Source organism: Haplochromis burtoni, unplaced genomic scaffold (genome assembly GCF_018398535.1).
Source record: "Haplochromis burtoni strain Fernald_Lab_line unplaced genomic scaffold, NCSU_Asbu1 Contig_45, whole genome shotgun sequence".
In the NCBI taxonomy this organism is placed as follows: domain Eukaryota; kingdom Metazoa; phylum Chordata; class Actinopteri; order Cichliformes; family Cichlidae; genus Haplochromis; species Haplochromis burtoni.
Window position 1 is genome coordinate 1110896 of NW_024582406.1, and position 16182 is coordinate 1127077.

At 40.1% G+C, this 16182-nt stretch overlaps 1 protein-coding gene across 2 annotated transcripts in view; it reads right to left on the reverse strand.

Annotated features, from left to right (window-relative positions):
• The window catches only part of usp43b (ubiquitin specific peptidase 43b), an 88596-nt gene that overhangs the window by 68101 nt on the left and 4313 nt on the right, over positions 1-16182 (reverse strand). The window contains exon 2 of one of the 2 annotated variants that reach the window (XM_005926667.3): positions 12171-12317. In XM_005926667.3, the coding sequence (XP_005926729.1) occupies positions 12171-12317 (147 nt within the window). The other variant, XM_042220255.1, reaches the window with a different exon arrangement.

Below are 16182 nucleotides of genomic sequence, written 5' to 3' on the forward strand. Positions count from 1 at the left end.
AAGTCTTATTGACTACAACTGTCATGATCCTGGGCCATGTTGGCCCAGCATTCTTAGTTTCATGTATTTTTGTATTTTGTTCCTTATGTGACTTTTACCCCCTGTGTGCCCCTCTGTGTATCTGTGAGCCCTCGTTTCCCCTCTTGTTTTATTCCCTGTTTTCCCCAGCCCGTTATGTCTGTGCTCTCCCCGTGCTCCCTCTCTCCTCCTGTCTGCGCCTCTGTGTACTTCCTGTTTTACTTTGACAGTCTCCCGTCAGTATGCGTCATGTTGTGTTGCTCCTGCCCTGTCTCGTTACGATTATCTGTGTCAGCTGTGTTCCCCGTGTGCTCCCACCTCCCTCGTTAAACCTCTGTGTATTTATGTTTGCGTCTCCCTCTGTTCAGTGTTGCATTCTCCCTCATTCATGCCCGTGTGTTTCTCTGTGTGCTAGTGTATTGCTTCCCAGTGTAGTTTCTTATCAGTTTGTTTCGCCGTTTCCCTCCAGCATTAAAGCTGTGTTTTGAGTTCATTCCTGCCTCTGTGAGCTTGCGTTTGGGTCCACTTCCTGCCTGCCACACAGCTGAATCATGAAAACAACATGATGTTTCATTTGTTCTTTTTGTTTGCTTCACCTCTTCTCACAGCTGTAAATTACTGTCCCATTTAGAGTCCAAAAGGCCAAATGGGTCAAGGATATGGTGCGACTGATGAGTCTCTATCATATGAGCATGCAGTTTAAGTCAGTTTCTCTTAAGGATGGGCCCCACTAACCAACAGATGATGTCACAGTCTCTGGATCCATCTTTTGTTTACAGTCTATAGCATGAACCCAATGGAGCCAATCGTCACTCACTCTGCCTCACAGCTTTGTTCCTCTCTAAAATAGGAAATGGGCATAAAACAGACAGATGTTAAATCTTAAAACATGCAAACAAAACCTCTGGGTGAAAAGGATTCTTAAGATGAATTCTTCCAACTTTAAGTCGGAGAAGCTGAGAGATAAATTAATTCTAATGAAGGAAGGTCGACCTCCTGAGCTGATGAGGTTTATTATTACCCTCCTGCTTCTGCGGCTGCTGCTGATGATTGTGGTGACACAGATGAGGATAAATGACATGCGCATCAACAGAGCTACACAGGAGACTCTGGTACCCGTTTCATGGCCTTCAAAAACAGCATATACTGTGTTATAAAACAAGTAATGGAGCTTAACTCAATCACATTTTTATTTCTGGATCGACGTTCTTTCTCCAGCGTGGCATATCTTGGTGAGGCTGGATTGATAATTACTGCTTTCCATTCATCTTTACAGGCAGCTTCAATTTAAATCAAGATAACACATTAAAAGTGGACCTGGCGTGACAGGCACACCTCCCTCCTTAAATTATTTCTATCAACAACTGTTTAAATCATTTCACTCAGCCTCTTTCAGGCAATTGAATTGACACACTCGCTGGAAAACCTCCACTCAGCAAATCTGAATCATTTAAATTGTTGGGGCCGGTGCTGTACGCCAATCAGACCCAGCAGGGTTGTGAATAATTTGTGTGCAAGTCAATCTCTTTATATTAAATAAAGAATCAGTGTGGTCATTTAACTAGATTTCTCTTCAGGTAAGAGGCGCTTCACTCGTGGCTCGTGTTTGTAGACCAATCTGTTAGAGTTCAAACAATGACTTTTAAAGCTTTAAATATTTTAGTTTGAATGTAATTAAACCCATCTAACCCCTCCGAGAACTCACAATGACACAAAAGCAAACCCTAACCATGTTTCCTTTCATTTCAAAGCTCTCCACAACCTAATGAGAAAATGTCTTTCTGGGTTGGGCTGCATAGCATGAGAGCAGCTTTTATAGCAATGCCCTTAAACTGTTATTCAAACCACCAGTGATACATTGTTTGGTCTGGAGATGTCAGACAGTTAGAGTTTAGCTGTGTGTCTGCTGCAGTGAGCAAGCTCATGCCTACAAAAGTGTCTCTTTTTGCAAGAATCCAGCCTCTAAGACTGACAGACCGACTACAGCTAGATCAGCTCCTGTGCTGCTTCAGATATCAATCCCTTATCGTGCTATTCCTTCCTATGACATGCTCAGAACTTAGCTAAACATTGTGGTTTCGGATATACATCATTGTTTTGGAATCGTACTGACAGATACAGTGCAACACAAGGGTTCAAAGATAAGGCCTGGGGGCCAGAATCAGCCCAGTGAGGACTCCACGCCAGGTTTCCTACTGATAAATAGCCCCATTGTAATTCATGCTAGACCAAAGTAATTAAATAACAGATAAACAATTAAATGACAGTCCATTTTTTAAAAACAAGGACATTTTCTATGACTTAACAAAAATGAAAGTCAAAAACTACCATAACTTTTTCTGCAATTTTACATCATGTAGTTTCATTGGTCCAGCCCACGTAGAAATGTGGATTATTAAACATTTTTTGTGTGCCTTTTTTTAGATCAATATATCATTGAGTGGAAAGTGTTGTGAGCAAAGATTTCTTAGATTTCATACTACATTAGACTGGCAATATACTGGAGTTGAGTGTGTTGTAGTGGTAGAGTTGGAGCAGCAAGGAAAAATGTATTTATTTTGCTCCTTAGCAGTTTAGAGCCACTCATGTATCACTGGCATTACGCTGCAGTCCCGCAGCATGCTTATGCATAGAGCCTGGTCAGTTGGTAAAATGGCCTGCATTTGTATAGCGCTTTTCTAGTCCCTAAGGACCCCAAAGCGCTTCACACTACATTCTAGAGTGAGTTCTAAGTGTATGGCTTCTTTAGCGAGTCATAAATGCACAACAGCTTTAGTACAGACTTTACTAATGTTTACATGCGCATTAGTTGGGTATGGGGTTGGTGGGGTTCCAAGTTGGAAGTCTGATTTAAGGGGGAGTTCTGACTTGGATCTTGGACATGGAGTGCACCATAAGCCAATCAACACTGATGTGGGTCAAAGATGAGTGAGGAGCTCAGACACTTAGTGGTCATATTTGCACCCTAACCTCCAAGCTGCTCTTCCAGCTGGGTAGCTCTGAACCACAGGAAACCATTTCTGCTTGGCAGGGCAGACAGTATCAAAGGCTGAGCACAGAGGAAACGCATACACACACGCACCCACAGCATAAAAACACACGGGATGCCCAACAAACCCATTCACATCCCAACCCTACCAGAGTGGTGAGCGGCACCGACCGCACACAGGCAACTACTTAGCTGTGGGTTTAACTGTGCACTGCTATAGTAACTGAAAACAACCCAAGTTTGAAACTTGGGCCCACTTCTCGGCTCCTGGCTGGATGTGTCTAATTTCAGTTCACGAGCACTGAGGACGAAAAGCTGAACTACTGGGAATTCACTGAAAAATCAGCCGAGTATCAGACTTGTTGACTGATTATGGCCCAGAAAACGCTGTTCTAGATTCTGCTTAAAACAGATCATTTATTCTGTCATGACTAGATGAGCCTGTTTTTTTTAAGCTCTCTTCAGAATCTCCTGTTTTTGTGTTTGCAGCTTTAAATTCACCTGGCTGCCATTGGCCACACACCCCTTTTAGATCAGGGTAATGCCTTTTCCTAGGAGCGATTATTATAGTTGACCAGTATAGCAAGGAAAAAAAACCACAGGCGGGTTTGATTCAAAACTGGACAAAGGCATCTTAGCGACAGCAGAAGCGGCTCTAGTGAGTAAATAAAAATAAAGAAAAGCGCAGCTGCTGGTTTGGAATTGAAGAGCAGATCTGCTCCAGTTCATGTTGATTCAGACATAAGCTTCCTGATCTATGAAGAAAGGAAAGAAACAGTCACTTCTCAGATTTTGTGGGTCTATAGACACAAATGAGTCACGCAAATTGGAAGCTGCTGAATATGTCCGACCACTGACTGAAAATTACTGTAACACAAGGGAGGTGGAGCACTGCAATTTTAGGTGACGCTATGACTTTGTGCGTCTATTTACTGTTTGTGCTCTATAACACTGCCATTACTGATTAAGACTCAGGTGTATTAAATATATTGTTTTAATAAATTTGTAACATGCTCAATAATCATTTAAGATTATTTCCAGAGATTTGGTGCCACACTCTCTATATTAGTTAGAGAATATTAGAAAATGGTGTCGGCAACATGTAAAATCTGAATTTGATGCCAACCTCACGATTCGACAAAGTTGGTACAGGAGAAGGTTTACCACTGCATTGCATCACCTCTTCTTTTAAAAACTGAGGGAACCAGTTGCTGTCATTTTGAAAAGCAAATGTTTACTCAGTTCTTGCTCAATATTGGATTTCAGTTGTTACATAATACGTCAAATTATAGGCATTTGATAGTTTTGCACTGCAGCCAGCTACTTCAGAACCTGAACTGTTATGCATGTTGTTGTACATAACTCACTTTTTCAGAAAAAGGAATGTTTATACACTGGTCAGGCATCACATTCTGACCACTGACAGGTGACGTGAATAATTTTCTCTTCATCATGGCACCTGTTACTAGGTGGGATATATGAGGTAGCAAGTGAACATTGTGTCCTCAATGTTGGCGTGTTAGAAGAAAGAAAATTGGGCAAGCTTAAGGAAGTTAAATGAGTCTGACAAGCGCTAAACTGTGGAGTGGTCAGTGATGAACCAGCAACAGGACAATGGGCGGTCAAGGCTCACTAATGCACGTGGCGAGCGAAGGCTGGCACCTGCATTATGATCAAACAGATGAGCTACTGTGGCTCAAATTTCTGAAAAAGTGCATTCTGTTTCTGATAGAAAGGTGTCAGAATACAAAGTGTATCACAGTTTGATGTGCATGGGGTGCATAGGTGCAGGACTATCCACAACTGAAAGCACCAACAATGAAGGTGGGCTGGTTTGATGAATAACAGTTTTCTTCTAATGTCACGAGGCTGTGTGTCATTTACCTGAAGAACACCTGGCACCAGGGTGCATTATGGGAATAAGGCAAGCTGCTGAAGGCAGTGTGATGGTTTGGGCGATGTTCTACATGCAAACCTTGGGTCCTGTCTTCCACGAGGATGTTACTTTGACACGCACGACCTACCTACGTAAGCATTGTTACGGATCATATACACCCCATCATGGAAACGGTGCTCCCTGATGGCTGTTGCCACTTTCAGCAATATAATGCACAAAACAAGGAACACAACAACAAGTTTGAGGTGTTGACTCGGCCTCCAAATTCTCCAGATCTCAATCCAATCGAGCATCTGTGGGATGTGCTGGACAAACAAGTCCAATCCATGGAGGCTCCACCTCACAACTTACAGGACTTAAAGGATCTGTTGCTAACCTCTTAGTGCCAGATACCACAGCACAGGGTCACGGGTCGAGTGGAGTCCATGACGTGACAGGTCACAGCTATTTTGGCAGCAAAAGAGGGAGCAACACAACATTAGGCTGGTGGTCATAATGAAATGCCTGATCGGTGTACATTGGTGGAACAGTGATGTGATGGATAGCATTGTGACCTCGTAGGAGGGTACTGGGTTTATATAGAACATTGGGTCTTTTCTGTGTGGGTTCTCTTCAGGTACTCTGGTTTCCGCTCACAGTCCAAATACATGAATTTTAATTGGTGGGTGACTCTAAACTGGCTGCAGGTATAAATTGCCCTGCCTCTCACCTATGACAGCTGGGTTAGGCACAAGACACCTTGGCCCATGACCCTGAACTGGATAAGCTGAGGAAAATAAATGGGTAGATAGCTTTGCACATTCACTTTGTATTTATTTTCCTGATAATGACAATTCAGTCTTGGTTCAGTTCGGTCAGGCCTCGTTTAACTGTTTATGCAGACATTTTTTTTGTCTTGTAGAATTGAAGCAATTTCTCACTTCGTATCCACTGGCTGTCACCGTTCTTTGCCACACTGTTGCAAAGAACTCAGCCTCACCTCACAGGCTGCACAACAAGCGTTTCTTTCTTCCTTCTACTTACAAAGAGACACATTCATGGAGAGAGAGCAAGAGAGAGACAGAGACAGAGAGAGAGAGAGGGAGAGAGAGGTAGGGAGGGAGGGAAGTTCACACTTGCACTGTGTTTCCTAAGAGATAAATGATCAACAAACTAAGAGTGAAAGTGTGTGCCTGAGTCAAAGCCATGGAAAGTCAACAGTGAATGTTAGTATGTGCATAGTTCAACTCTGATTGTGTGCGTGGGGAGGATGTCACCTATGATTACAAAAACAGAAACGCTCCAACTACAAAGCAAAACCAGCACAAGCAGGTCATCAGCAGAGAGGGATAGCGGGGGTTCCCTCGTCCTCTCTTTTCTTTTGGCTCTGGCCCTCCTTCGCTAAATGGTAACTAAGAACAGATGCTTAAAAACAATTAGAAAAAAAAGCCAACGGGCTCCTTGATTTGCAGCAGAAGAGAACGGCGCTTGCAGACTCCTTGGCTGTGAGAAGGAACGTGCATGGACTGGTAAACTGACTGTGACCCTGGATGACTCTCAGCCAGCCACCAGAGCCACAGAAAGCTGACTGGGGAGAACATTAAACAGTGAGGTGAGGCAAACCTCCCCCACAAAAATCATAGACAGAATCATGATCCTGAGTGACTCTTTAAAGTTTTAAAGGAATGTGATTTACACTCTTTCTTGCAGTTGCACTTCTCAGAGTCAGCGAGGCCCTTTCTGCCCCTCACAAAGCTCCTCTGTGGGAGGGGCAGTGATATCAAACTGCATACCACAGCTTTGCTACATATTGTACCTCCTACAGAGATACAATATGTAACAGGTATGAAGGACAAAAGACAAGATAAGGCAAAGAGTAGACTGATTCATGGGAAATAGAATAACTAGAATATTCCTTTCTTTATGTGATACTAAGCATCTGACCACATGTTTTTTTTTTACCAGTAAAACTGAAATCCATGACAACCTTGATTTCTGCAAAAAAAGCCTGATAGCAGAAGGCCTGAACAAACAACTCTTATGAGGTTTTCACCTCAGCACAGAGGCCATAGTGCTGATTACTGCCTCTCTATTTTTCTCCTACACCTCCAAGCATATAAATTCATATGCTGCATTTACTACTACAGCACTATACAGCGCTCAAATAATTACTGATAAAAACATGTCAGAGGAGCTTGTTCCAGAGTCTGAAGTCTCTTAGCAGAGATTTTATTTTTTTTAAATTTTGCTTTTGAAAACAACAGAGATATCTATAGTTAACTGGGGAAAAAAACAACATAATTTTAAATGCATATTGCTTTTAATACTTGGATTTAAAAAAAATCCTTTGCAGTCAATAACTTCCTGATTTCTAGAACCCATGTGTCATGGTCCTGGGTCCTTTTGACACAGTCCTTGTGCCTTGTTTCCCTCTTCTACGCCCACGTTCCCTTCCTTGTGTGTCATTCCATGTTCCCTCCCGCCCATCATCCTTATCCATGGATCCCCAGCCTGTCATGTCTCTCTCGTCTCCTCTCTCTTTCTCACTCTGTCTCTCATGTTCCCTCACTCCTCCCTGTCTGCCTGTGTCAAGCTCGTTTGATAGTCTTGTGTTCCGTTGTTCCCTGTTTTATTGTGAAAGTCTTGCAACCCTTGTTTAGTGTGTTTAGTTTTGCTCCCCTGGCCTTGTTGTGTCTAATTCGTCTCTGCTGTGTCTCTCATGTGTTTTCTGTTCCCTCATCATTCCCTCTGTCTTTAAGCCTCTGTTTCCCTCAGTCCACTATCGTGTTCTCCCTCATTCATGGCTGTGTATTTCACCGTGTGTTTCTCCGTATGTTTAGGTTCCGGATTTGCAGCTTAGTTTAGTTTAATTTTGTATCACCTGCACACCAGCAACAAAGCTGTGTCCTATCCTAAGCTGTCCCATCCTGCCTGCTGCACACAGCCAGCTCATGACACCATGGACATCATTAGCTGCTATGTCTCCTCCCCTGAAATGCAGCTGCTATGATTTGCTGTTTATTTGTGGGTCTCTATGACTTTGGTTTTGTCTTTAGTAACTGAAAAGCTGCTCTACTAGGTAGAGTTGAGTTGACTGACATGGCCATTGCATTGAGAATCTCTTGAGTCGCTTCTGAAGTTTGTTTTGGGTCATCATCACTTTGTACCGTGAAGAGCTGTGTGATCAGCTTTGCAGCATTTGGCTCTTCTGAGCAGAGAGTACAGCCCCACACAATTCATTCAGCTACTTCTATCAGCCGTCACATCATCAATAAAGACTAAGACCAGGTTCCACTGGCAGCCACACATGCTCGTGCCATAACACTGCCTCCCCCATGTTTCACAGTTGATGTGGTGTTTTACCCACCATGTGTTGTTTCTCCATTCGTCCGCACTTTTCTCTTCCCATTCTGGTATAAGTTAATAAGTTAATCTTGGTTTCATCTGTTCAAATAGTTTTTGTTTGTTTTTTTGTTTTACAAAACAATGCAGGGTTTTTTGTGTGTAATCTGACCTTTCTGTTCTCGAGTGCAACCCTCTATCTCCTATAGACTGTAGCTCCTATTAATGATAGGCCCACATCTTTTAAAGTTTTCCTGACTTAGTTCAATGTTGTGAAGTTGTTTTTCTTAACTATAGGCATATAGGGTATAGGCATCACCACCACCTGGCTATGAAATGGGTTGTTAGTCAGTTTTCCAATTAGTTTTGAGGCTCTGGAAATGGGAGACAGTTTAAAAATGGCACTAATTCCTAACCTGGTGTTAATCCCCTCGAATTAAAGCTTAAAGTCTGCAGTTCAATCACATCTGCATTGTTTGATATAAAATCAAGTATTCAACAAGGTAAAACATTTTGGTTACAATATTAAACTAATTTAAGGATGAAGAAAAAACAAATGAGCTTCACATGCTGTTGCAATTTTTCTCTAAGTGGATGTAAAGGTGTTGAGCAGGAACACCCCAGTAAACATCCAGCTCCTTTGATCAAATGAATCCTGATGCTGACACCATCATATATCAGGATCAAGGAAAAAGTCAACATGCTTTTTTAAACCTTTATATCCTACAAGCCACACCAGCTGTGCTGAGCAAGGTGTGACAAAATTTTCCCGGGGGGTGCCGCAGGCGCGTAACATACCTTATCAGCAGCTCTCCAGTCCTAAGATCCTCTCATGTCCCTTGCACACCCAAGTTTACTCAAAGATACAGTCCTGACCCTCCCTCCTTTGGCCTAACCCATACAGAAAAGAAATAGTAAAAACTTATATGTGATTACTCATGAAAGTGGCCACTTTCATGAGTAAATCATATAAGGCTTACATGATTTACTCATGAAAGTGGCCACTTTCGCATTACTTTCATACATTGTTTTAGTAAGTATCCAAAACATACAAATTTCATTATATAATTTTTCAAGGATCTTATATCTGTTTTCACACTTATATGCTTTTCATACAAGTTTCACACAAGACAGATACAAACTTTATAAGATTTATATATATCTTTTCCATATGGGAAAGCCTCACCCCATCTTTCACTATAACTCCGAGCTGAGATTACAGCAGGAGGTAAACTCCAGTTAAGAGACATCAGATGGGTCTTTGTGTGATGTAAAAAGAAATAGAAGAAAAAATAATTTAAGTGATTCATCGGGCTGGTCACACAAAAAGGGCAAAGTGAACAGAGCTCCAAATTCTCACAGCTACACTACAGAGAAGACAGGAGAAATGCTATACAGTGTGGCTTTGGCCTTTTAATGACATGCTGACAGTGCACCTTCTGAAAACAAGGACTTTCCTCCTTTCTAACTGAGAACAAAAGACATCCCAATAAGTACTTGGAAGGTCACTTTGAAATATAATAGGCTACAGATGCTAGCTACCCTGTTAAAAATCAATGATATAACTTCGGTGATTACTTCATCAAAGCACTGTAAGTTGTTACCTTTAAATATTCTTTGATTATTTGTCTAGAAAACATATAAAAGACAAATCTAGTTGCAAAGAGATTAGACATAAAGATACCCAATAGGCATTTGAATTCCAAGGTTGCTGCTTGGTTTTAAACTGGATTCTGATGTCGACTGCACTTTTATGTAAACATCTTTTACACTGTACACAAGAGCCATTTTCAGCTTTCGATATTGATGCATTTCCTGTACTGAAACATGTTCTTGGCCACTGCTTGGACAGCTGTTTGTTGTTAAAAGGCTGTTTAACCTCCTAAGGCCCAAATTTTTTCATGGCATGCATTTTTAATTTCTCTTTGCTATTTAGGCTTTATAGTGTTCGATACAACACTATAAAGTACAACTGAGTAATGATGTGCAAAAGTCTTTATTTGGTGTCTGAACACAACAGCATTTTTCCTGAGTACAAAAACAAAATGAGAAACAACAGTTGTGCCGCTTAGAGCAATACGGCTCATTTGAAAGCCATTTGAAGGAGCAAAATTTTGTATTGTGGTCTAGACAACCCAAAATGTGATGTCCCCATATGTGGACACCAGATCCTAGGAGGTTAAACTCAAACAAGAAAACAATTCAAAAACAACACTCAAAATTTAACCTGCTGATCCAAAATCAGTGAAAGTTGACTAGATGTAGAGACAGCTGCTCGTTAGCAAATCTAGTACTGATGGTGAAATTTGTCCAGATGACGTGTTCATACCAAAACAAAAATAAACAAGGATCAAAAGTCATATTCTACACAATCTTTTTACAGAGAATACATTTGCACTATAATCTCTAACATTTGCATTTTTAACTAACTTAAACCATATTTTTTCCAGGAAAACTTTGATTATGAATGCATATTTTGGGCTGTTTCGCTGTTTTACAAATAGTGACTTACTCCCCTACATTGGGTGGCTCTGACTCAGGTGGCAGTGTGGGTCATCTACGAATTGAAATTAGTAGATGTAAAGTTTTTAATCTACAATCAAAGTATCTTTGATGTGTGAGTGATCAAAGATAAAAAGCACTTAAGCACAGATAAAAGCGCTTTTGAATGTGTCTGTGTGTGACTCGGTGAATGAGACTTGCAATACAAAGTGCTTTGAGTGCTCAAATTGAGTAGAAAGAAACTATATAACTACCATTCATTTATGTATTATAACTCAATTATACAAAACTCATGGAAAAAGGCATATTTCATATCTAAAGCTAATTAACGTATAACCTTGGGAGTGTCAGGCTTCTTTATCCCTATCTCACAATCACATGTTGAAACAACACATTAAATTATTGCCTTGGGAAACATGGGGCAGTGAGATGAGTGGATTTATTTGCAATGACTCACCAACAGCACTTCTCATAAATTGGTTATCAGCCCAATAACACTTCAAATAAAGAGGTATATCTATTTCAGAAGTAAAAACATATTTTTAATAATGCATGAAAATTCTGCTTTAATGTCTCACGGCAGAGCAGTTCAAAGTTCTCTTCAAGGGGTATCTGGATGCATCGTGCCTGCAGGCATGGCTTCAGGAGAAGACATGCTGAGAACAAATCAAACACTAAATTGCCATACTTGTATTCCCTTTGTCCACTGGCAATGCATTAGACACAGGGCAATATTGCAAAGTGCAGATTGCCACATTACATCTGGTGACATGAAAAGCTGCTTTGCAAGACAAATTTCGAAGCTGACCTGTGAAGATGTGACTATGGCGATGTTATCTGTGGAATTATCGAAGCCAGTCGGGACGTTATCAGTGAGGTTAGACTCGCTGGCTTGATAATAAACAACACGAGATATGAGCCACTGGGGGGAAGAGAAGCACATGAGATCTGAATGATGGATGCGCTCTCATTAGCTACACGGCTACAGGCCATGAATACTATAGATGCATAAACAAAGACCAAATGTACAGTGGAGCGTTTAGGCAACTTACACTACAAACACACTGATTCATAACCCTAATTATATAACTGTGCGCTGAGTTTGATTAACATTGACAAAATTATGACTCCTTAAATATTATTTAAGCTCATGAAATAACAATGCCTGTATAATATATCAAGCCAAAGAAGGAGAAACAGATTATTCATTAAATCACATATTTAGTCATGTATTACTTCTGCATTAGTTAAGCAAGTAGATCATTTATATTAAATTATTACTGATGTGTCTGTAGAGCTGAGATCCAGATGTGATGTATTTTACATGGTTCAGTATACTCTTTTATGACTTTACGAAGATCATTTCCAAGAGTACATATGTATAAGAGTTTCTATGTAAATTTTGGAAATTAACTGCATACATGCTAACTGCTTCAGTCCTACCTTTCCAGGAGCTTTGGTCTTGTTGTTGTTATTGTGGGAGGCCAGAATGACGTCTTCGTGGACGCGATCCAGAAGCCATAAGAGAAATTCCAGGGCATCGTGCTGGGAATTACCACGAAACTGTGATCCATACTTGGACACTGTAGCCTGGAGAAAAGAAAAGCAGACACAATTTAAGTCTCTTATTTTATTTATTTATTTATTTCAACGGATGGATCGACTTCAGAGAGAAACCTTCATTAAAATAATATCTATTCCATTCACATACTCCCCCATTCTGTTTTGGTTGTTATTTGAGTTTTATAATTTGACAGCCTGTTAGATTTAAAGCAGTGTCAGGAGAACCCAAAAAAGTGCCTCGTTAAGATATCCTTTCTACACAAGTTACTCCCACAATATGCGAATCTCTTGGACTGCTTGTTTACTGGTTTTAACAGCCCCAGTGTGTTCGCTGGTATAGCTGAGCCTCCTGAATGGGCAGATGTACCCTGGGCTTCTCCACAGAACGCTGATCAGAGGAATCCCAGAATTGCAAATTTGCACTAACGCACTTCACGCTTCCCTCGTCTCAGCCCAGCCCACGCTTTTGACTTAAGAATGTGCAAAATCTGCCTTTTGTGTAATACTTAAAAAAAAACATGCTTTCTAGTAAAAGTTTAGCCAATCTGCATTTATCATCTACCCACCTTGTTGTCTAATTTAACTAAAATTTCAAGATTTTCATATCAAACAAGAGGTGCGGATAACATTTTGCTTAAAAGCAGGTTGAAGACTGCATCAACTCAAGTACAGTTTAATGTCACTTCACATGTGAATTGCACACAACTCAATTAGGCAAAGAATTTGCTTCGTGAACTGCAGCTGGCAGCCCGGCGAAGCAGAGGCTGTGATGAGAGATCATTGCAGAGGGAACAAAAGACTGACACTAATATGTGATATGCCTCTTAAAGCTATTACACCCCAACGTGATGTAGGGTGTCTGCCTAAGCTGGAGGATTGAGAGTCGAGAGCTACCATTTCAGTTCTTTAATAAATGGGTAGATATGCTGAATTAAAAAAAACAAAACAAAAAACAGCTAAACCAGCCCTGAAGTGTCCTTGTGCAAAAGCAAGTAAATGAATTTTGCTTCAGCTCGCAATATAAAAGGTGCAGTTGTGCTGGGCAGCTGTCCAGCCTGACTGTGTGCAGCTGTTTGTTAGGAAGATAGAGGAATAGATGTGGAGCTGGGACTGCCTCTTCAAAGTAATTACTGAAATGTGGACAGGAGCAAAAAGTGAACATAAAAATTCATAAACATAAAAAATGCTGGCATAATCTCGGCTGAGCAATAAGGTTCTCTAATCTTGTCTTCTGATCTTGTCATGAAAGCGAAGTTTCCCTTGCCTCATGCATCTCGAGGAAGCAAAAAGTGAAGAGTTTTGTCACTGCAATAGCTACAAGATACGGCAGTCGGAAGAGACACCACAGTTAATGAATACAGAGCTGCTATTTTTAGCTGAAACGACTGGAAATCCACGCCTCTGTTGACCAACATTTCCATTATGTTAACCCTTTGAGGACACTGACACTTTCAACAGTTTATGATTCACCCGGCCTCCTTCTGTGAAAATGCTCAGATAACATTAGCTCTATAGTACACAGTCTTTGTTCTTGGTAGCGTATATCAATATAATCTAAAAATATATAGTATCAATCCATTCACTGTTATTCCATTTGCTATCCCACATCTGAGTCTGGAAGACTTCTGGAGAAGCCAAGACCCATCTTAGGCCACCTCCTCAGCCTCTTCTGGAGGCATTCTCAAGGTCAGCTGAGACATGAAATCTCTCCTCATTTAGGAGGCGTCCCCGTCAGCTGACACAACAGTGTCAACTCGCTTCACAACTGTCATTTGTGAAGTCATAAAACAATAAAACTGAACAGACTCTTTTTCAGAATCAGAATACTTTAATAATCCCTACGGAAAATATATATGAAATTATGTATGTTTTTGCAAATATTGCGGGCCTCACTCACTATGTGTTCATACACCACACTTAAATTATTACTTGTTATTTTCCCTGGCTCTCTTCCACACTATGTCGCTTGTCTTGTGTTCCTCATCTCACCCCCCACCAACCACGACAGATGGCTGCCGCCCCCTGAGCCTGGTTCTTTCCGACGTTCCTTCCTGGAAAAAAGGGAGTTTTTCCTTCCCACTGTCACCAAGTGCTTGCTCACAGGGGGATTTCTCTGTGTTGTTGTAGGGGCTCTATCCTACAATACAAGGAGCCTTGAGTTGATGCTATGTAAATAAAGCGGAATTGAATTGAATTGAATTGAATTGAAGATAACACCTGGAAGCTACTGTGTATGTGATATCACCATGTTCATGTTGCCACTGGAGCATCACACTAATTCCCTTCCAGGACTGTCATTAAGTACCTTATAATTTTTGGACTTAGAGGTCTTATTCTGCAAAAAGAAACCCCAAAACCAATTGCCAGTTGGGGTTTATTTTTGTTTAGGGAAGGATTGTGACTTTTTTTTTTAATTGGACCTTTCACACTGTTAATTGTGTATCAAAAACTGGAAGTTCTGAAGGCAAACTTCTTCCAAGTGTGGTCTTTTTTTTTTAAAAATCAAAACTATGATGCTGCTACACGAACTATCAACATAATATGAGATTGTGCAGAAGCTACATATTTTATTATGGTAGACTATGGTGACTTCTAATCAGAGCTATTTGCAGAGTCAGACCATGAACACTGGGTTATGGGTAAAGTGACACTGGCAGTGATGGCTTATTTTTACCAGTATAGATGGTGTACCTTTACTATGAAAAGTCTTAGGCATGTACCAGTGTTTGAAATAAACCCTCTGCAGTCTCAAATATGTGTCTTGTAAGATCTAAACAGACTTTACATTCGGTCCAACAGCCCAGCCTAGGATCGCACTATCATACCTTACATTACAGATATTTCTGAATGAGACCAATCAGGGGAAAATCAGTCTAGCACAGCAGTCGTTTACAGCCGGGGAACAAGCCTGAGGCATTCAGGCTCGTTTTGAAGAAATGCTTTGACATTAACTGTGAACCATGACCTGCGCTAACCTAAAGCTTTTGTGCAGCTAGTCATTACAGCAAAGTAATAACAGTAATTACCATCAGCCCTCTGAAGGTGGCAATTGTGTCAGTGATATAATTAAGGCTGTGGAAAAGGCCATGTTTTCTTTTTTTGTTGTTTTGGTGTCTCTGATATAATGATAACAAGCCACTGTATTTAGACAAAGTTAAATATTTATGCAGTTCATCCATCATCAGTTAACTATTTACTTTTTTTTAAGTTCAGCTTTATATTTCATCCATTTCCACTTAGCTATTTAAACATTCAACCAATGATTTCAGGCGCTTGTTAAAATTATTATTGTTCCTTTTTAACCATTGGTGATATAACTCTAGGTGCTTACTTCATAGTTTTTTGCCCTCCAAATATTTATGAAGCAATAATATTCAATAATATGCAACAAAAATATATAAAATCAAAGGCGTATTTATTCATATAATTAATCATTAACCAATTAAAAATATGCTTGGTATGTATATATATATATATATATATATATATATATAATAATAATATATAGCTAAAAGCTTTCACACATATATATATATATATTAATAATAATATATATATAGATATAGATATATATGTGTGTATACATATATAGTAAGATTCCATTAAATTGAACATTTTGTACTTATGTAACAATATTACATGGAAAACTTAAATGTAATCAAATGAATTATTAAAATATTTTTTGTGTATTTTTGATTCAGTTAAAATAACAACACCCTCACAACCAGAGATGGACAGTAACACCTTACTTGTAACGCGCATTACTTTTCTTCAAGTAACGAGTAAAGTAAGGGATTACTATTGCAAAAACGGTAATTAGATTACCGTTAGTTTCCCGTAGGAACGCTGCGTTACTGCGTTACTAAAACCGAGATTTTTTGCAAGAATGTCT